This window comes from Choloepus didactylus, chromosome 8 (assembly GCF_015220235.1).
Source record: "Choloepus didactylus isolate mChoDid1 chromosome 8, mChoDid1.pri, whole genome shotgun sequence".
Lineage (NCBI taxonomy): Eukaryota > Metazoa > Chordata > Mammalia > Pilosa > Megalonychidae > Choloepus > Choloepus didactylus.
This window is the reverse complement of record NC_051314.1, coordinates 66,538,140-66,561,255: the sequence shown is the minus strand read 5'-3', so window position 1 is coordinate 66,561,255 and position 23,116 is coordinate 66,538,140. Positions and strand designations below refer to the sequence as shown.

Below are 23,116 nucleotides of genomic sequence, written 5' to 3'. Positions count from 1 at the left end.
AAACAAAACCAATAAGAGATATCTGTAAATATAAAATTTGATAAAAGTGTCTCATGCAACTGTGGGGATGCACAAGTCCAAATTCCTTAGAGCAGGCAGCGAACTGGCAACTGCAGTGAAGGTGTTCGATGAACTCAGGAAATTGAAGAAGAATCGAAGGTCTTCTCTCTTTCTCCCTTAAAAGTCTTCAACTGATTGGATTAAATACAGCTGATTGAATTCTCACTGTGGAAGACACACCCTTTATTGATGTAATCCGTTACAGGTGCAGTCAATTGACTGATGATTTAATAAACCAGCCACAAATGTCCTTGCAGTAATGGTTAGGCCACTGCTTGCTTGACCAGACACCTGGACACCATCATCTGGCCAAGTCGACACATGAACCTAACCATCACAGTATATGAGCATAAATGAGAATCTGAAAGTATGAAAAGAAGCATGACAACAATTATGGAGATGGAAGGCACTATAATAGAAATTAAAAATACTCTAGAGGCTTACAACAGCAGATTGGAACAGGCAGAATCAGCGATCTAGAGAATAGGAGAATCAAAATTATACATTCAGAAGAACAGATCGAGAAAAGTATAGAAAAAATTGAGCAGTGTATCAGTGAATTGAGTGCAGCGTGAAGCTCAGAAACCATATGCGTTATGGGTATCCCAGAAGGAGAAGAAAAGGGGCAGAAAGAATATTTGAGGAAATAATGGCCCAAAATTTCCCAACTTTTATGAAAAACATAAATATACATGTCTAAGAAGTGCAACATACTCCAAACAGAATAAATCCTAATAGACCCACTCAGAGACACATACTAATCAGAATGTCAAACGTGAAAGATAAAGAGAATTCTGAAAGCCACAAGAGAGAAGCAATTCATTACATACAGGGGATCCTCAATAAGACTAAGTGCTGATTTCTCATCAGGGACCATGGAGGGGAGAAGACAATGGAATGATATATTTAAGATACTGAAAGAGAAAGACTGCCAGCCCAAAATTCTATCTGGCAAAACTGTCCTAAAAAATAAGGAAGAGTTTAAAATATTCACAGATAAACTGAAACTAAGAGAGTTTGTCAATAAAAGACCTGCCCTACAAGAATTACTAAAGGGAGTTCTGCAGATTGAAAGGAAAAGGCAGGAGAAGGTGGCTTGAAATATGTGAGGAAATAAAGATCTTCAGGAATGGCAACTAAAACGATAAATACAAAACCCAGTAATGCAGTATCCTCAATGTACAACTCTACTCTTTTATTCCTGTAAGAGGCAGCATACAGTTGAACAAGCAAAAGGCATATTTCCTGACAATGGACATGCAAAATATAAACAGGTAAAGTGGGACAAAAACAAACAATATGAGTGAAAACAGAGGGATATAGGAACAATATATCCCTTATGCTATTGAAGCTAAGTTGGTATCTTTTCAAATTAGTAGGTTATAGATGTAGGTTGTGTAATACAAACCCCAAGGTAACCACAAAGAAAATATTTTTAAAAATATACAGAAACAAAAATGAAAAAGGGATCAGATACATTACTCTACAGAAAGGTTGCAGTAAAGGAAAGAGAGGCAATATATATGTATATATATGACATATTAAAAACCAAAGGACAAAATCACTGAAGTGCTGCCTTTATAGCAATAACACTGAATGGTAATGGATTAAAATCCCCAAACAAAAGACACAGATTGACAGAATGGATTAAAAACATGATCCAACTGTATGTTGTTTACAAGAGGCTTACCTTCGACCAAAAGACATAAATAGTTTGAAAGTTAAAGGATGGGAAAAGATATTCCATGAAAATAGTAACCAAAAAAAGAGCTGGGATAGCTATATTAATATCTGAAAAAATAAACTTTAAGTCAAAAGGTGATATAAGAACACCCAGCTTCTCTTCAGCATTGGCCTGTGTGCCGCCATTGCCATCATTCTAGGTGCTGCTCTCTGTTACTGCACTACAGCTGCCCAGGCTGGCCCTCAAGGCCTTTTACAGCCCACGAGGCCCAGGGCCCCACCACTGCTGTCCAGTCAGTTCACTGCTTCTCTCATGGTTCACATGAGACAGATGAGGAGTTTGATGCTCACTGGGTGACATACTTCAACAAGCCAGATATGAATGCCTGGGATTTGCATAAAGGTATGAACATGCTTGTTGGCTATGATCTGGTTCCAGAACCCCAAATCATTGATGCTGCTTTGTGGACATGCAGATAGTTAAATGAGTTTGCTAGAGCAGTACGCGTCCTAGACGTTGTTAAGGACAAAGCAGTACTTCATAAGGAAATCTACCCCTGTGTCATCCAGCAATTTAGACCAACCTTAAATGAATTGGGAATCTCCACTCCAGAGGAACTGGACCTTGACAGTGAAAACTCCCTGGATGGCCTTCCCAAGGATTTATTGGTGTTGCTACTTGATTGTAAACTGTCATCTGGAAATACTAAAGATAACGTATTACCTTATTTAGACAAGTTTTCCTTTATTGAGAACCAAACCATGTCATGGTATTTTGGACTTAATAAAAGGGAAACAAGTTTGAACTGAAATTAGGTATTGTTCCATATGTTTGTATTGAGAAACAGAAAATGAAGTGCTACAGGGTCATTGCTGCCTTATGTACTGAGAGACGCTTTAGTTCTCTGGAAATCATCTGACATGAAAGTCAGCTACATAAATAAATTTGGGTGCTCTGGGCTGGTAAATTAGCTGAAGGCTAAAAGTGATTGTTCTAGTTTGCTAATGCTGTTGGAATGCAAAACACCAGAAATGGATTGGCTTTTATAAAAGGGGGTTTATTTGGTTACACAGTTACAGTCTTAAGGCCATAAAGTGTCCAAGGCAATCAGGTACCTTCACTGGATGATGGCCAGTGGTGTCCGGAAAACCTCTGTTAGCTGGGAAGGCACGTGGCTGGTGTCTGCTCCAAAGTTCTGGTTTCAAAATGGCTTTCTCCCAGGACGTTCCTCTCTAGGTTGCAGTTCATCAGAAATGTCACTCTTAGTTGCTCTTGGGGCGTTTTTCCTCTCACAGCGTCTCCGGAGCAAAAATCTGCTTTCAACGGCTGTCTTCAAACTGTCCCATCATCTGCAGCTCCTCTCTCAGTTCCTGTGCATTCTTCAAAGTGTCCCTCTTGGCTGTAGCTCCTCTTCAAAATGTCATTCACAGCTGCGCTGAGTTCCCTCTGTTATGTCAGCTCATTTATATGGCTCCACTGATCAACTTAGACCCACTCCAAATGGGTGGAGCAACACCTCCATGGAAATTATCCAGTCAGAGTTATCACTCACAGCTGGGTGGGGTGCATTCCAGGAAATACTCAAAGAATTACAATCTAATCAATACTGATTACATCTGCCCACCCAAGATTACATCAAAGATAATGGCATTTGGGGGACACAATGTATTCAAACTGGCACAGTGATTTATAACTAGTTCCCTGGACTTAGAGGACTAGTTATCTGTGGGGATAGATCAAATTGTGTACCTTCTCAAAACAGGTTAAATAAAGTTTAAAAGTGGTGTTCTAGTTTGCTAATGCAGCCAGAATGCAAAACACCAGAGATGGATTGGCTTTTACAAAAGGGGGTTTATTTGGTTACACAGTTACAGTCTTAAGGCCATGAAGTGTCCAAGGTAACAAATCAGCAATCGGGTACCTTCACTGGAGAATGTCCAATGGCGTCTGGAAAACCTCTGTTAGCTGGGAAGGCACGTGGCTGGCATCTGCTCCAAAGTTCTGGTTTCACAATGGCTTTCTCCCAGGATGTTCCTCTTTAGGCTGTAGTTCCTCAAAAATGTCACTGTTAGTTGCACTTGGGGTATTTGTCCTCTCTTAGCTTCTCTGGAGCAAGAGTCTGCTTCCAATGGCTGTCTTCTAAATGTCTCTCATCTGCAGCTCCTGTGCTTTCTTCAAAGTGTCCCTCTTGGCTGTAGCTCCTCTTCAAAATGTCACTCTCAGCTGCACTGAGTTCCTTCTGTTTGCCAGCTCATTTATTTAATTTAGGATTTAATTTAGACCTACCCTGAATGGGCAGAGTAACACCTCCATGGAAATTATCCAATCAGAGTCATCACCCACAGTTGGGTGGGGCGCATCTCCGTGGAAACACTCAAAGAATTACAGTCTAATTAACACTGATAGGTCTGCCCACACAAGATTACATCAAAGATAATGGCATTTGGGGGGACATAATACATTCAAACTGGCACAAGTGGCAAAAAAAACAAACAAAACAAAACAAACTGATATAAGAGACAAAGGAAGACACTATATATTAATAAAAGGGACAATCCACCAAGAAGAAATAACAATCATAAATATTTATGAACCTAACCATGGTGCCGCAAAATATATGAGGCAACACTGGCAAAACTGAGGGGAAAAACAGATAACTCTACTATGATAGTTGGAGTGAATGCCCCACTTTTATCAATAGATAGACCATCTAGACAGAAGGTCAGTAAGGAAACAGAGAGCTTGAATAATATGATAAATGGACTAGAGTTAGCAGACATTACAGAACACTGCACCCCCAAACAGCAGGATATACATTCTTCTCAAGTGCACGTAGATCATTCTCCAGGATAGACCACACGTTGGGTCACAAAACAAGTCTCAATAGCTTATGGGATAAGTGAAGATAATGTGAAATACCAATTGTTTGTTGTGGGCAGAATATATGCTTTGTGAAATTAGGAACCCCGTACTTAATAAGTCAAGCCCTCGATCTTGAACCTTGCTCTTGTGAAACATATGGCTGTAAAAGGGAGGCTAAGCCTTCCTATAATTATGCCTAAGAGGCACTTCCAGAGAACCTCTTTTGTTGCTCAGAAGTGGCCTTTCTCTAAGCCCAAATTGGCAAATAAATTCATTAATCTCCCCTCTATGTGGGACATGGCTCCCAGGGGAGTGAATCTTCCTGGCAATGTGGGACATGTCTTGTAGGAATGAGCCTGGGTTTAGCATCGAGGGATTGAAAATACCTTCTTGACCAAAAGGAGGAAAAGAAAGGTAACAAAATAAGGCAGTGGCTAAGAGATTTCATATAGAGTTGAGAGGCTATCCTGGAGGTTTCTCTTATGCAAGCTCCAGCTAGATATTCCAAATGGCCATAGTATGCCGTGCCGTAACCAACAGTAGTCTCGAAATATCTATGTCCCTATCTGAGATTCTATGAAAGTTTCACTAAGTTTATCTCTCAGAAACTTAAATCCACCAGTGTTCCTATGCCAAACAAGTCCTAAAACCCAGAGGCAGCAGCCTCTTTAAGAACAATCAGTTGCAGCTCCTTTCTCCATAATGTTGACACCCCTTTTCAATATGAACAAGTTAGGGTAGTCTCTGCCTAGACACCCCTGAAGATCAAGAAAGTGATTAAATAAGAGGAAGGGGTAGCAACAAACAAGATAGGATTTAATGAAGTATTACAAATACTGAATCTTTATATAAATATATATATTTTTTAGATAGTAGGGTGTTAGAATAGCTGGAAGGAAATAACTAAAAAGGTTTAACTGTAACCTGTAGCATTCTTTGAATTTGCTCTATAGCTATTTGTTAAATTGTACTTTGAATGTTATCACTTTTCTGTATATATCTTACATTTCACAATAAGGAAAGAACTGAAACTGTGGAGCTGTAACCCATAACATTTTTTGAAATTTGCTCTCCAACTACTTTTTAAATCATACTTTGAAAGTTATCACTGTTATGTATATATATTAAATTTCACAATTAAAAAAATGTGTGAAAAAAGGAAAAAAAAACTTACGGGATGCAGCAAAAGCAGTGCTGAGAAGGAAATTTATAGCCCTAAACCATTATGTTAAAAAGAAGAAAGCACTAAAATCAAAGACCTAACTGCACACCTGGAGAAACTAGAAAAAGAACAGGAAACTAAACCTAAAACAAGCGGAAGGAAAGAAAACAAAGATGACAGCAGAAATAAATGAAATTGAGAATTAAAAAACAATAGAGAACATTAATAAAATCAAAGGTTGTTTCTTTGAAAAAATCAATAACATTGAAAAACCCTTAGCTAGACTGACAAAGAAAAAAAGAGAGAAGGCACAAATGAATAAAATCAGAAATGAGAGGGAGGCATTACTACTGACCGCACAGAAATAAAGATCATAAGAGAATTCTGTGAATAACTGTATGCCAACAAATAAGACAAACTAGATGAAATGGACAGAATTTCTAGAAATACATGAACCACCTTCACTGACTCTAGAAGAAAAAGATTTCAACAGACCAATTGCAAGTATAGACGTTGAATTAGTCATCAAAAACCTCCCACCATAGAAAAGCCGAGGACCAAATTGCTTCACAGGTGAATTCTACTGATCATTTCAAGAAGAATTCATACCAGTCCTACTCAGACTCTCTCAAAAAATTGAAGAGGAGGGAATACTACTTAACTCATTCTATCAGGTCAACAGCACCCTGATATCAAAGCCAGATGGATAACTTTAAGAAAAGAAAATTACAGACCCATTTCTCTAATGAGTATGATGCAAAAATCCTCAACAAAATGCTTACTGCATATCAAATCCAAGAGTACATTAATAGAATTAAACACTGTGATCAAGTGGATTTTATCCCAAGTATGCAAGAATGGTTCAACATAATAAAATCAATTAATGTAATATACCCCATTAACAAAATGAAGGGGAAAAACCACGTGATCTTCTCAGTTGACACAGAACAGGCATTTGACAAAATCCACATCCTTTCTTCACAAAAACAGCTCAAAAAATGGGAATATGAGGAAACTTCCTCAACATGATAAAGGGCATATATGAAAATCCCACAGCCAACATCGTATTTGATGGTGAAAGACTGAAAGCTTTCCCTAAGATCTGGAAGAAGACAGCAATGCTCACTGTCACCATTGTTATTCAACATTGTATCGGAAGTTCTAGATGAAGCGATTAGGCAAGAAAAAGAAATGAAAGGCATCAAAATTGGAAAGGAAGAAGTAAAATTTTCACTATTTGCATATGACATGATGCTATATATATATAGAAGGTCCCAAAAAATCTGCAACAAAGCTAGTAGAGGTAATAAACGAATTCAGCATAGTGGTGGGGTATCAGTTCAACATGGAAAAAAAAAACAAAAAACCAACCAGTAGTGTTTCTGTACACTAGTAATGAGCAATCTGAGGAGAAAAATCAAGAAAAAAATTCCATGTACAGTAGCAATTCAAGTATCTATGGATAAATTTAACCAAGGATGTAAAGGACTTGTACAAAGAAAACTATAATACGTTGCTAAAAGAAATCAAAGAAGACTTAAATAAATGGAAGGATATTCCATGTTCATATTGGATAACTATATATCATGAAGATGTCAATTCTACCCAAAATTATTTATAGATTCAATGCAATCCCAATCAAAATTCCAACAGCCTACATTCCAGAAATAGAGAAGTCAATTATCAAGTTTATTTGGAAGGGTAAGGGGCTCCAAATAGCCAAAAAAACGTGATCTTGCAAAAGAATAACAAAGTTGGAGGACTTACATTTTCTGACTTTAAAAGCTTTTGACAAAGCTACAGGGGTAAAACAGCATGGTACTGACCCAAGGATAGATATATAGACCAATGGAATCAAATTGAGAGCTCAGAAATAGATCCTCATGTCTATAGCCAGTTGATTTTTGACAAGGCTGCCAAGTCCACTCAATTGAACAGAATAGTCTTTTCAACAAATGGCACTGGGAGAACTGGATATCCATATGCAAAAGAATGAAGGAGGACCCCCTTCTCACACAATATACAAAACTTAACTCAAAATGGATCAAATCCCTAAATACCAGGAGTATAAAACTCCTAGAAGAAGTTGTAGGGATGTGTCTTCAGGATCTTGTGTTAAGCGATGGCTTCTTAGACTTTATATCCAAAGCACAAGCAACAAAAGAAAAAATATATAAATGGGACCTCATCAAAATTAAAAACCTTTTTTCCTCAAAGGACTTTATCATAAAAGTGAAAGACAAGCTACTTAGTGGGAGAAAATATTTGGAAAACGCATCTCTTATAAGGGTTTAATACCCAGAATATATAAATAAATCCTACAGCTCAACAATAAAAAGACAACTCAATTTTTAAAATGGGCAAAAGACTTGAATAGACATTTTTCCAAAAAGGATATGCAAATGGCTAAAAAGTACATGAAAAAATACTTAACATTGCTAGCAATTATGGAATTGCAAATCTAAACCACAGTGAGACCGTTTCACACCAACTAGAATGGCTACTATTAAAACAGATAATTGTAATTGTTGGAGAGGATATAGAGAAATAGGAACAGTCATTCATTGTTGGTACAGCCGCCGTTGAAGACAGTTGGCAGTTCCTCAGAAAGCTATTTGTAGAATTACCATATGACCCGGCAATCCCTCTACTAGATATATATCCAGAATTATTGAAAGCAGGAAACTTGGACATATATTTGCACACCAATGTTCATAGTGGTATTATTCACAATTGCCAAAAGACGGAAGTAACCCAAGTGTTCATCATCTGATGAATGGATAAATAGAATGTGGTATATACATGCAATGGAATATTATTCAGTCTTAAAAGGGAATGAAGTCCTGATACATGCGACGACATGGACGAACCTTGAAGACATCATTCTGAGTGAAATAAGCCAGACATAAAAGGACAAATATGTGATTTCAGTGAAATGAAATAATTAGGATAAGCAGACTCATCGAGTTAGAATCTAGAATGTAGGTTACCAGTGGTTGGGTTGGGGGTAAAGAATGGGGAGTTAATGCTTAATTGGTACAGAATTTTTATTTAAGTTGATTGGAAAGTTTTGGTAATGAATAGTGGTGGTGGTAGCACAATATTGTGAGTGTAATTAACAGTGCTGAATTATATATGTGAATGTAGTTAAAGGGAAAATTTTGGATTTATATATGGTACTAGAATGGAGATTAAAAGTTAAAACATAGGACTGTATTACATAGTGAGCCCTGTTGTAAATGATGGACTTGTTATTAATACAAGTATAAAAATATTCTTTCATAAATCATAACACAGGTGCCACACTAAAGTAAGATGTTAATGATAGAGTGCTATATGAGAAAAAATATATACCTAATGTAAACTATGGGCTGCAGTTAATAGTACAATTTTAATATTCTTTCATCAGTTGTAACAAAGGGACCACACTAATGCAAAGTGTCAGCGATGGGAGGAATATGGGAATGCTATATTTTTTATATGATTTTTCTGTAAACTACAACTTCTCTAATAATAGAGATGTAAACTAATAAGAAAGTAACTTTAAAATTTGATTTGTGTATTTTTCAAATTTACTGCTAGTTTAATACACCAGCACTAAAGATCATTGAACCAAAGCCTTTCTGTTTCTTTCTCAGAATTATTCACATTAATAAGATACAACGTAAAACAGTATTTAAATCATAATTTAGTTGATTATTTGACTGGCAGTCCAGGCCCTCGTAATATATAAATGGTCATTTTGAGTGAGTTGTCATTGAAAAAAGTTCTTTAAAAAATTCTAGTTTGAGCTTTTTGGGTACTTAAATTCTTTGTTTAAAAATGTAATGGTATGTGTGTTATCGTGTACAATACAACATCTAGTTACATCTGATTAACTTCTATGTTTTCTGCTTACCTAGTTCATTGTTTGTATCTGTGAATCAAAAGGTGGAGTTTGTTTCCAGGTCTCTGATGTTCATTAAAGATGTATTCAGAACAGGTGCCAGATTTTCAGGTTTGGTTTGTTTTTGAAAAGAAAGTTGGGAATGAACAGGATCAAGACATATAAAACAAAAAGGACATCAGTTTCTTTTCCAGATAAGAGAAGAAACAAACTTCAAAAATCTCAGCTACTTTTATCCCAAAGCTTAATTAGATTCACCTCGCTTTTATGTATCTAGTCCAGAAACCACATTATTTTTGTAACTCCTGCTATCCTATGCCATTAAACATATTTATTAAAAAATTATTTTGTGGTTTAGTTTATTGCAAATGCGTAGCTTTAAGTATCTTAGATTTTAGCCCTGATTGTTACTTATGTGATTTCTGATTTTTAACAGCATAGCTTTTAAAGCTTATGTTAGGATAGGACCAGCTTGATTCAGAATCTGTGATAGATGTGAGGAGAAAAACAAAAAGTTGGAAGGCAAGTAGTCAGCTGAAAAAACCAGGGGCTTGGGTGGTAGGATCTTGGAGCTTTTGATGAGTTTTCTTCCTAGAGTGACTGATTAAAGCAAAATATCATTTCTTCTGTCCCTCAAAACAAATGGATTAGGTTGCATGCTACTAGACATATAAATCACTAAGCATATAAATGATATTTTCCTGGCCTTTAATTCTTGCCCAAATTTGCTCCCTGGTCATGTTCATCTAGTAATTCTATTTATTAAACACTTTGGGAAGAAAGGAAATGATAAAGACACAGCCCCCTCATAAATCATTATTTATTTCAGAGAATGTGGTGTAAACTCCCTCCCCCCATCCAATATAAAGGTCCATGTTAATTGCAATTGTTCTTAAAATGAGGGTCTCATGACTAATCTTCTTGGCAGAATGTTTAGACTATATACAATTGCAGTAGTCTCCTCTCTGTACTGTTTTCGTACAGTTATTTCTGCCTCCAAGCCGATCTATACATTATGACCTTGGTAATAGTCCTGATGTACAAGTTTGTTTACTTTCCTCTCCCTAAATTTTCAGATTGAGGTCAAAACTCTTAGTCTTGGCATCCAGGCCTCCCTGGCAATTGATTCCAAATTACTTTTTCATAGCCGGCTGAGTGAAACTAGGCTACTGGTGTGTAAGAAATATTACTAATGTGTGCATGCCTTCATGCCTTTGCTCATGCTATTCCTTCTGCCTGGAATGCTGGTCAATTCTATTCTTCCTGTGAAGCCCAACTCAAATATTCTGTCTTCCATAAATGGGGCTCCCCCCCCCCGCCTCTTCTGTGTTTGCATTGTACTTTGTTTGCAACTGTAATGTAACACTTAGGAGCAGGAACCACCTTGTTCCCTGCTTTCACTTTGGAGAGAGCAGTTCTTAATTCTCAGTAGATAGTCATTAAATGTGTGTTTCGCTTTAATGGTTCCTAAGTACATATAGGGCAACTCTGAAAGACCAGGAGAGGTTAAGGTCAATCAAAATGTCAGTATTTATACCTTTATTTTTATGTGGTTTGAGTCAGGTTGAAATAAAAACAAACATGAAGGGCAGCCTTGATGAAGAAAGCAGTCTCCTAAGAACAATATACACAGGATGCATTGTATAGAGAAGAGATGGATGGTATTACTTGGGAGAGTTTATCTACTTTTTTCTTTTTGAATAAGATAAAATTTTTGGTAGCTATTCTTCTTAGAATTGGATATTTTATAACTTCTTTTAATTTTAGGAAACTGAGAAAAATCTTATGATGAACACATTATACAAGCTTCATGATCGATTGGCACAACTTGCAGGTAATTGTTTTAACATTCATGGTCTCTAAAAATCTTTTGAAAAATTAATTTGCATATGTAGCTTACTGCATCAATAGAAATTATGTTTCCCAAGTTGAGTATTGTTAAATTTGTTGAATATTTTCTCTTTAGAAGTTTTTATTTTATTTCCATTTGTTTTTTTGTTTGTTTTTTATTTTACCTCTATGGAGTGGTTTTTTATTTTTATAGATACATTTAGTGAAGATCTTTTTCCTGCCTGCTATATGTATTATATGTAAGAATATATGTATACTGTATTATATAGTATAATATTAAAGTCAATCAAATTTCTTTTTGCATTAATAGTAATAATTCTGAAAATTCAAATTGGGTAGGCAGTTCCCAGATTGAATTTAAAAGTGCCAGTTTTCTTTTGGTTGTTCTACGTGGATAAAGTAAATATATTCTCCTTGAATTTGTCTTTTCTGTTTCATTGCATTTTCCTTTATTCTCCTGTTACTAAGTCTTTGAGAGCCCTCAGGTATTGACATATCTGCAATTGAATTGCTACCAGCTTTAATTATTTATTAGATGCTATAGCCCCAAGGAAAAGACGTTGAATTCTTTTCTTATAAACAGTTACAGGAGAAAAAAAGTTGTTTCCCAAACTTTTGTATGTCACACATCCCTTTGTAAACACTAGATTATAGGTGGAAGCCTACTATGTAAAAGTGGAACTTCTTTGGTTAAAGAAGGACACTTAGGATCCTGATAACTCCCTATCTTCTCACCAGTCCTTTTTTTTCCTTTGGGTCCTTAATTCTGGTCAATTTTTTTAGGTACGTAATTCTGTGTATGTAACTAAAAGCCTTCTTTGCACTGACTGGATTGTCATACTCATATACTGCAAGCTAATGACATTTATTTGGCATGCTAAAACAGCCAGAAATAGGTTAAGTATGTGCTCTAGCTAGGAATTCCCATGTTGCTACAACAAGCTTCTAAAACTGTCTTTATTTTTATGTAATGTGGTCCGTGGTCCACTAGCTCAGCATAATATAGGATGCTTTTAAAGATAGATTCCTTCCTCTAGAGCCAGGGGTAAGCAAACTTTTTCTGTGAAGGGCCAGATAGTAAATACTTCAGGTTTTGCAGGTTACACTCTCTCTCTCACAACTACTCAACTCTGCTGTTATGACTTATAACAGTCATAGATAATATATAAATAAATGAGCGTGGCTGTATTCCAATAAAACTTCATTTATAAAAGCCAGCAGCAGGCTGGATTGGCTTATGGGCTGTAGTTCCCAACTTCTGCTTTAAATCTATGGAATCTGAATCTCTAAGAATTTATTATAAAGTTTGAAGACATTTTTTTAATAGATATTTCTTCCCTCTTTATAACTACTACCATTAAAAGCCAGCTGTTTGAACAAAACTGATAGATATGAAAGTGATTATTTTTATTGCAGAAGAATTTGCCAAAGATTTTACTTTAATTATAATACTTTCATCTTAAAAAATTTTTTAAACTACTTGAGAGTAACAAGGCAGGAAAAATTTACAATTAAGATTCAATAATAAAGTTAATTGATCTCTAAAGTAAACTTAATTTCCTTGTTGATTTTTAAGGCATACACACCCTTGCTAATGGTAGATTTAGTTCACTCTAAAAATGAACGTTTTAATTCAGTAATGAATTATTGACTTTGGGAATAGATGCGTGAGTTTTAGCACATGAATTTGCTGAATTTTCCCTGTTAAGAAATAATATAGATCTGTGTGGAGGGCCTCCTGAGTGCCAGCATCTGTGGGATTGGCATCAGTATGACATGGTTTCTACCCTGGCTTACAATTTAGTTGGAATATAAGAAGAAGACATGTTTTTATCTAGACAGAAATACATTTAAAGATTGCGGTTACATAAGGATATTTGATTATTTGTATCAAATACTAGAATCTACTGGAATTACTTTATAGAAAATATAAATAATATTGGTCACATTCTTTCTGATTCCAATAGTATAATCTATAATTGTGGAATTTGTAAAATATTCTGATTTTTCATATTTGTTTTCTTTTGTTTAACATACCATTGATTCAAATTAATATGTTACTCTTTTCAGGAGATCATGAATGTGGCAGTTCTAGTCAGAGAACACTGTCTGTCCAAGAGGCAGCTGCATATTTAAAAGTAAGCAGTAAAATTAGAAATTTAGTGGTTATATCCTTAAAGTTTATATATATTATTACCATTATCAAAAGTACCATGCATTTGATGACGTTAATTATGTTGTTGAAAGCTTAGGCCTGCTGTTTGGTATCATGTGAGCATGAATAAATAAAGCAGAAGTGCTCAACATTTTTTGTTTTAGTTTGTTTTAGAACATTTTCTATGAGAGTACGTATTAATTTAGAAAGGATACAAAAACATTGGTAAGAGAGGAATTAAGATAGGTGAGTACCATGTAAGAAAGCTAGTAAAGCTCTTAACTGTTTGTGATTTATATAAAATCTTCTGCCCCAGATTAATTTCATGTCAGCGTACTGAGAGAACTTGCAGATGAATTCTTTGAACTGTTGTAAGTAATAGTCAGATATCCTAGATGGAAAGAAAGATAATAGAATATTAACTTTGGGCAAGCATCATTCTTATTTTCAAAAGGGGAAAGTGGATTTTGAAAACCACTGGAGAGCTTGATGTCAGTCCAGTTCAGATAATTCCATAAATATGTGAATACTTCAAATAGAAATGTTGATCACTGTAAGCTGGCATGAGTTCATTGTGAGCAATTTATATTATACAAATTTTATTTCCCTTTTAAAATTAGGATTGTATATATGTTCTAAGGCTTTACAGCACAGTTTTGGTGGCAATCTCCTCTGATGTATTTGTCAAAAAAGAGAAATGTAGACTGAATTTTTATTTTAATTTATGACATAAGTAAATATCCACAGGATGCTAAGACATTGTAATATGATGGAGATTAGATCTGGATTCATATTCTAGCACTGCCACATAGAAGCTGTGTGTCTTGGCAGAGTTCCTTGGCTTTTTTGAACCTGTTTCTCCATCTGAGAATAGGAGTGTTGTTAATACTTGTCAGAGTAGCTGGGAGATTTAAGTGATATAAAATATAAAATACCTAGTTCAGTGTCTGATGATAGTAGTTTCTCAGTAAGTTTTATTTCTTTTTCTGTGTTTCCTAATTAATTAAATCGATGTCACTCTGGTGAAAGGTCTCTAATAACATGCTACAAGGTTTGTCCTCAAGCTTGTTCTCTTCTTTAGTTTTAATTTTGACCTAAATGAAAACATTGATAGCAGTCAAATTTGTGGATGGCATAGTAGCTAATAGAATAGATCAGTAAAGAATCAGAATCCAAGAAGATCTTGACTGGGGGAGTGGGGGAGGTTATGATTATGGTACTCAGTCTTAAAGATGGAAGAATTACTAGAAGGATTACTGGTGCTGGAGTGCGGGCAAAAAAAGGTTGACTTGAGGAGCAAAAGGGGACTCAAGCAAGCAAATGGTTCCTTATGAGATATTTGAGAGAGTTTTTATTTCTAGTAGTGGGAAAACCTATCCCATCCAGTGCTTCCTTCCTGCTTTCTCTTTTTCCTCAGTAAATCTCTTAAGTAATGGCATAGATGTGTGTTACGGTGGTTTATAAATTCCTCGAGCATGATTTGTCTGCATTTCAGAAGAACCTTGAGACTCTTAAAATCTACGGAGTACTATATTTGACAGACTAAAGGGATGAGATAGGGCTTGGGGTTAGAATAGGGCATTACCAGTAGTTACTCAAGAGCTGAGAAAGAGGCAGTATTGGTGTGGAAGGATTATTAACCTCTCTTTCCCCTCCCCTTGCCATTTGATTGCAGCTGGGTAAAGCTTTTACATACCATTTATAATAATGCTGTTTATTTAAAAAAAATAATAGCCATTTGGTTGCAGCTGGATAAATATATATATATAAAAATATTATAAAAAATATATAAATACCATATAATATATATAAAAATATAATAATGCTTATTTAAAAAAATAATAATATGGAAAATTTTTAAAGGGGGGGAACCACTTCAAACTTAATACTAAGGATAACCACTGGTCATGTTTGGTATATTTTTCTCTAGTCTTTTTTATATGTATGTTTCTCTAAAATGAGTATGATTATACATATTATAATTTATATCATACAAATTCATATCTTCCTTCCTTAAATTTATTATAAGCATTTTCTCATGTCATTGAACAGGTTTTTTTATATGTTTTTATGACTGGATAGTATTCCAGTATGGTTTTATTGGTTTTTGATTTTTCATTGTTATGAAAGTACTCTAATTTTTGCATATATTATTTGATTTTTTAATCATTTCCTTAGAAAACAGTCCTAGAAAGGAAATTACTGGTTCAAAGGGCGTGAACATTTTTAATGCTTTTGGTATATGTAGCCAAATTACGTTCTGATTTGGAATGACAGTTTTAGCATAATCTAGCCAAAGTTGGCTATTTTAAGAGACTTAATCACAGTCTACTATAAATATGGAAGGACCCCTCTGCAAAGGTGGTATCAAACAATGATAATACCTATATTATAGGTTTTCTCCTTAAGGATAGAGATCTGTTATACGTTCCATGTATTTGTACATTCCGTATATTTGTACTGTGGTTTTGTGAGCAACTTAATTAAGTTTTTGGATTAACAAACGTATAGAACATCTATCTACACGTGTAAACTGTTTTTTCTCCAACTTCTAGCACAGATTTAAATGCAGTACTTAGTAAATGATGAAATAGAATGAAGAATAAACAACCTCAGTGAAATTATTTTGTTTTGTTAAACTTGACTCTTTACATTTTGACTCTCATTTTCATTTCTACTACTTTCTCCTCCATAGGAGGAGATAAATAATCTATTTATTTAACTAATTAAAACACTTTTTCTAACTTTCCCAGTTTTCTTCTTTGGGGGTTTATACATATTTTTTGAGATTGAAAACTTGTTTTGATTTGTGAAAAGTTAAGGGGTCCCTCTGGTGGAGCATTTGGGAAATACATACAGTTATTTTTCCATTAAAATACATGATTGGCTCTTAGGTTAATTGGTGGGAGCATTGTATATTACTTTGCAGTGGAATGATGTAATGAATGGTGGTTAAGTTCCTAGGTTGCTTTCAAAACCTGTTTAACCCTTAACACAATAAATATGTTTAAGATGTGTGAAGAAAATAGTGGGAAAGAAGATAGCTGCAAATTTGTTAAGTGATGTGACTGGATGGACTTTTATGGCCCAGCTTGGAATGCTAATTGCTGTTAATAAAATTGTGTCTGTGTGGAAAAATAAGTGTTCTGAGACATGGAGCAAGGGGGAAATTTCATAATAGTAATGGCAATTTGTCAAGGACAACCTGTCTTGACAACATACTTTCTATATATTACCTCTAATTTCATTTCCCCTCCTTATTAAACTTTTGTTGCTTTATTTAATGAGCTCAGTCTTTTATATGAAACAGTGTATTTTTTTCTTTGAAACTAATCAATTCAAAGCATCTGATATGGGTTTCAAAGTATAAAATTTTTGGTTAGTTATTCTGAAAATAAGGCTTATTTGTGGGGATCATGGATTTGTGTGTGTGTACACACACAGTATGTTAAAATACATTTGTTAAAGATTTGGGAAAACATGCTTTGTATTTAGAAAGACTTACATGAAGTGCTTAGCAATATGTTGGACTGAGTTACTGCCTATAAGTAAATAGTAATCATTAGTATAGACCTGCTTTAAAAATTAAGAACTTAGCTTCCACCTGACTTTTGACTTCTGTTATTGGAAAATGTTTGTTTTATGGTGCTGGAATGCCTTACCTTAGAGGTTTGCAAATTATGGCTTACAGGCCAAATCCAGCCTGTGGGCTTGTTTTTGTATGGCCTGTGAGCTATGGTTTTTACAGTAATTTTTAAAGGGTTGTTAAAAAAAAAAAAAAAAAGATTATGCAACAGAAACCAGAGATGTATATGGCTGCAAAACCTAAAATATTTACTTTCTGGCCCTTCACAGAAAAAATTTGCTTACTCCTGCCTTACCTACAGCTTTATAGGTAGCTACAAAAAATGAATAATAAAACAGTTTAGATTGGTAAAATCAGTTAGATGCTATGTATGCTACATGTTAAGATGAGCTATTTGAGTAGCATAGCTAGAAAAAAAATCCAACTTTGATTTCTACAAAAATTCCATTTTATAAATACTGTATGACAAAGTGAGCATTCTATGATTGTACTGTATTCCAGATAGTGAATCAATATTGTATGGTGTTAACATAGGAAAGGAACACAGAAAATGGGAAAATTGCAATAGACACCCCTTCTTAAGGCTCTATTCCTTCTCCTACTCAGCTTATTAGAGTAGGTATGCTTATTAATTTGAATGATTATTTACATTTTTAATGATAATGAAGACATTAATGCTATTTACAATGTCTTCAGCCTCCTAAAAATAATTTTATATTTAAAATATACAATGAGTAAACTTGGGAATTTGTTTTCACATTATCTGAAACTAAAGTTTATAGTCTCATCTTCAAAGTTCTGTGTAGTAATGCAAGACATGTTTATAGTTCTTTGCATATTGTAGTAATATAATCTGAAAAGCATGTATATGAACAAGTAAATAATGACATGTATATTTCATTGATTTTTATAATATCCATCTTTGAAGGGTGCTTCAGTGTCTTTGAAGACTGTATAATTTCCATGTTTCTAAGAATCTAATCTTTGAAAGGGCCTAAATGATTACAAAACCCTTTTTAAAAACTTATACTAGTGAATACCTTTACAAAGAAGAATAAACACAGTAATATCTCTAGCTTCCTGAATAACCCATATTAATGTTGCTTTGCAGATTTGCAAGTCCTATATAGCTTGTGCTTTATCTAACCCTGTTTAATGCAGTGTTACCAAAAGTACATTCTCTTGATGGCCCTCCATGTTTTTATGCTTGGAGCATTTTTCTTCTGTAAGCAATTTTAGAACAAGTGGTATGAATTCTCTTTGATTTTTATTTATATACAGAGTGATTTCTAGTAGTATATTTATAACAGTTGAAACAACGCCTGAAATTATTTGGTATAATTTTATTGCATAACACTTTTTTTTTAAGTAAGCAGGCAGAAAATTTATTAAATATGCAAGCAAAGAGGAGCATGCAGGCATTCTTGTAAGAAAAGAGAGGTGAGAGATGAGGCCCTGGCATTGTGGGGCAATCAGCTTTTATAGATTTTTGTTCCTTTTGTAATTTTCATTAACTATTTTACTACCTTCCCCTTTTCCCTCCTTTGTTGATGCTTGATTGTAGATAACTCACTCAGGGGGTCATTTGGCCCCCAGATGCTGTTTATTGCTGTTCTTCCCAGAGAGGTCTTTCTCCTTGTGGCCTTATTCTTTCTGGGAATTTGCCCTTTGCTTATTAGCCAGCCCCTGCCCTAATTCGAACCCTGCCTCAACTTCCCTCTCAGAGACTTCCAGCTCCCCTTAATCTTAAGGGAATTTGGGCCAATGGTGCATCTTCTGTGTCTGCTTCAAGCTGTCAGTAGGTCACAGACCCTACTTGTGGGAATATAGAAGTCTGGCTGTATTATTGAGGGTGGCTGGTTGAGTGTGGGGAATGGTAGCGTCGCCTCTGGCAAGGAGGAGTTTGTTGTGAAAGGCTTCTAATCTGGAAGAAACAAACTGGGTGAGAAATTGTGTACATGGTCTGAACACAAGCAGGAGCAAGACGGAAATCAGGGTATTTTTTAGAATTTTTAGGAACACAGTTGGAGCTTGGTGTACTGTGGCAGTTTGCAATATCTGGCTGAAATTTGCCTGAGAGTAACTTCTAGAATGACTTCTGACTCTATTTGAATTTTCTTAGACATTGAAATATTTCACTTTTTTTGGTTGACTAATTCTATGATGTAAGGACCAGTCTCATGTTTAGGAGTTATCTCTCATGTTGACAGGGAGTCTTGCACTCCTAGAAGTCATGTACCATGTAAGGGGGAAGGTAGTGAGTTTATTTGTAGAGTTTGGCTTAGAGAGACTGTATCTGAGCAAAAAGAGGTTCTCTGGAGGTAACTCTTAGGCATTAATTATAGTAGGCTTAGCTTTGCCATTACAGACATAAGTTTTGTAAGGACACATCTCAAGATTGAGGGCTTGGCTTATTAAGTTGGGAGCTTCTATTGCTTAAGAGAATAGCAAGAATTCCCCAGGTGGGGAAGTTTAATGGTTCTATGTTTTTTTCTAGTCTCCATGTCAAATAAAGCTGAATTAGGTTGTTTAAATAAACTGATTAGATTAAATTAGTGTGCTAAAGAAAATTTAAATTTTTGAAGCTTTAGAGCAAAGTAGTATAACTAACAAGTAAATTTGGTTATTTTTATGATCTATAATTTTTTCTAAGAATAATTAAACTATGACTAATAACATCTAAAATCATATAGAGCAGTATCAGGATATAATGTGGACAGTGAGAACACTGTCAGGTTTTTAGGCCTTGTCTAGTAAGAGCCTTGGGGCAAACAAGGGGTAAACACTAGCCAGGTCTACTAGTCTTAAGGTAGCCCCCAGGGAGTGAAGAAGATCCCTCCTTAGAAGAGGTGTGGGATATTCAGGGACAATGAGAAATTGATAGGACACTAGAATGTCTCCAAGTCTACAGAGGTGAGGGATAGTGAAGCTTCTAGTTTTGGTTTTACCATCAACTCCCATAACTAGGCAAATCCAAATGGAGATAGGTCAACAGTGGCCATTCTGGACAGAGTAAGTGGTGCTAGTATTTAATTAAGAAATCAATAACCTACCTACCACATTGAGTGTCTCCTGAGGCTCCTCTAGGTTGATGGTCACATGTGAAGTCAGTGGAGCCACACACAGCCTCGGATACTGTCCCCCACCCCCCACCTTCAGGAGAAGTTTCAGTTTTTGGCCCAGTGTTTGGGTTGGTGGCACTTGGGGCAAGGCCCTGGTTGGTCCCAAGGTCAAGGATTGTTTCTCAGTTTCTGGCACTCTCTCTACCAGTGGCCCTCTGACCCACAGTTGAAGCAAGGCCCTTGAAGCCTAGAGCCACTATTCAAGTGACCTTGAAGGAACAGGGCGCTTTTAACAGCGACTGCAGTAAGTTGAACCTGTTCTCTGGTTTTGTGTTTACCTCCCTTTGCCTTCTCATTCTTGGCCTTGTTTAGTCCAGTTGGTTGGGAAGGAAATGTGTCTCCTGTCTGACTTACCAAAATATGTTGCCAGACTTGGGTTTCTAGGTTCTTGGCCATGTCACGAGAAAGAATTCAAGGGCATAGCACAAATAAGTAAGCAGGCAGGAAGTTTATTAAGTAAGCATGCAAAGAGGAACATACGGGCACTCTTGCAAGAAAAGAGAGGTGAGAGGCAAGAGGCCTGCATAACATTTTTAAACAGTATTAAGACTTAAAGAAAAATGACTTTTTCCTTCATTCTTTTCTGTTTTTTGTTTTTAATTCATATGAGTACATATCTTTTATAGCTGTAAATATATGTACATTAAATTTTGTGTTTTACTTTTTTAAGTATATGGCTGTTTGTCTCTCATCGTGATCATTTCCAGGTTCATAATATCCCACTGAAATGGCCTCATATATAAACTATGTCTCAATTGTTAAATATTTGCATTGTCTATAAAATTTTTGGTAGGTATAAATAATGCTATAGTGAATAATCATACTTAAAAAAATAAACTACAGATTTTTTTTTGCCATCTGAAAAAATTCTGGCTTTAGTTACACATAAGTAATGATGGCTTGCAAGATAAGTTGTGCTTGGTAAAACTTTTTATTATGTTTGCAAATTTGATATATGTAAATAACTTAGTTTCGTATTTAGAAATATGTTATACTGGTCAAATGAAAACCTTTTAATTTCCAAAGCTGTTAAGGAGTGTGTTGATAAAATGCAATAGCCATTTCTTACAAAATCATTTTTAAAAAGGGATTTTTAAAATTGTTTATCCTTTCTAGTTTTAGAAATTCATCCTTTGCGTTCCAAAAAGTGCGTAAAGCATACTTTCTAGAATGTAAGCTCTCTGAGAACAGAGATATTTAAATCTTTTATTCATGTAACAGTTAGTTCTTAAAACAGTACTTCACACATGGTGGGCCCTCAGTAGATATTTGTTGAAATGAATGAATTTTCAATATCACAATGTTATTTCATATATTTAAAAAACTGGAAACACTACATATTCATGAATAAGAGTTGTTTAGTTAAAAGTATAGAATAACCATACAATGGAATACCTATTTTGCTGTTTAAAAAATGCAGTCTTCCATGTGTACTGACATAGACACTCAACCATACTCGTTTCCATGATAAAAGCAAGTGGAAGAACAATATATATAATATATCACTTTTATTTTTAATATTTTTATTAAAAATACATACCCATGTGCCACAGTTCTCAAACTTTTTGGTTTCAGGATTCTTTTTCACTCCTGAAATTATTGAGAACTCAAGTGGCTTTTGTTTGTGGGCTATATATATCAGTATATTTTCCAAAATAAAAACATTTAGTGAGAAGAGTGGCATTGCTTTATGTTTTTGCAAATCCCTTTAATGTCTAGCTTAATATAAGACAAGTGGATCTTCACATCTACTGCATTCAGTCTGTTGCAATGTTGTTTTGGTTGAAGTATATAGAAAAAATCCAGCCTTACACAGATACACAGTCAAAACAGGGAAAAGTATTATAATCGCCTTTTCAAATAACTGTAGATATTCTTCTTGGATACGACACCAAAATCCTACAAGTAGTTGTTTCTTAAGGGTTAATTGCAAAGTCGTATCTGAAGTCACACCAGTAAATTTTTTGTAGTCCGTTTTATAAAATGCTTTGGTCTCTCTTGTACTTTGAATTAATCTTTTACTCATACATAATTTTATAACCTCATACATTGATCATTTGAAAAATATTAGTTTACTGTGTTATCCAGACCTTCCAAATGTTGATACAGTTAATTATTCCACATCAAAAATTCACATTTGTTCATACTGCCACCAGTCTCATTGAAAATTATTGGAAAGCTGTGAAGCTCACAATGATGGATGTGAGTTTTCTAAGTTCTACTTTTCACTTGCAAACTTGAATTTTATCATTGGTATGACACTGTCATTGTTTTCCTTGGAGTTTCATTTAGTTGTCAAGAAAATGTCTGTGAAGTACCCAAGTGTGAATAGTTTGTTGTTTTTCATGTAAAAGTAGTGTTTCATTAAAAAGTGGCTAGTTCATGCCTATCACAATGATACTTAAAAACTATTTTAAAAAATAAATCCTAAATCTGTGAGTATAAAAAATCTGAGAAGAAAACATGGCAAAATATTAATAGTGGTTATCTTAGGGTCCTGGGAAAATGGTGGCTTGTTTTCTCTTTCTTTCCTTTGTATTTTTCTGTAATGAATAATATTATCTTTATTATGTGATGTTATATAGTTTAAAATATGTTAAATAAAGTATGTTATTTATAGGACAGCTCACAAGAGAGTCAAAGAGGACTTACATAAACTTTATGATATTGCCCAGGTTTTTCTAAACATAATATTCAAACTTTTGTTTACAAATAAAGCAAAATGAATGTGATTATTAAGAAAAACAG

The 23,116-nt window shown here is 34.9% G+C and overlaps 1 protein-coding gene across 1 annotated transcript in view; it reads left to right on the top strand.

The window, feature by feature from the left end:
• Positions 1-23,116, top strand: part of LEMD3 (LEM domain containing 3) — a 66,876-nt gene that overhangs the window by 30,771 nt on the left and 12,989 nt on the right. The window contains exons 3-4 of the mRNA XM_037845892.1: positions 11,422-11,488; positions 13,576-13,643. Coding sequence (XP_037701820.1) covers positions 11,422-11,488; positions 13,576-13,643 — 135 coding nt within the window. The remainder of the gene's footprint in view (positions 1-11,421; positions 11,489-13,575; positions 13,644-23,116) is intronic.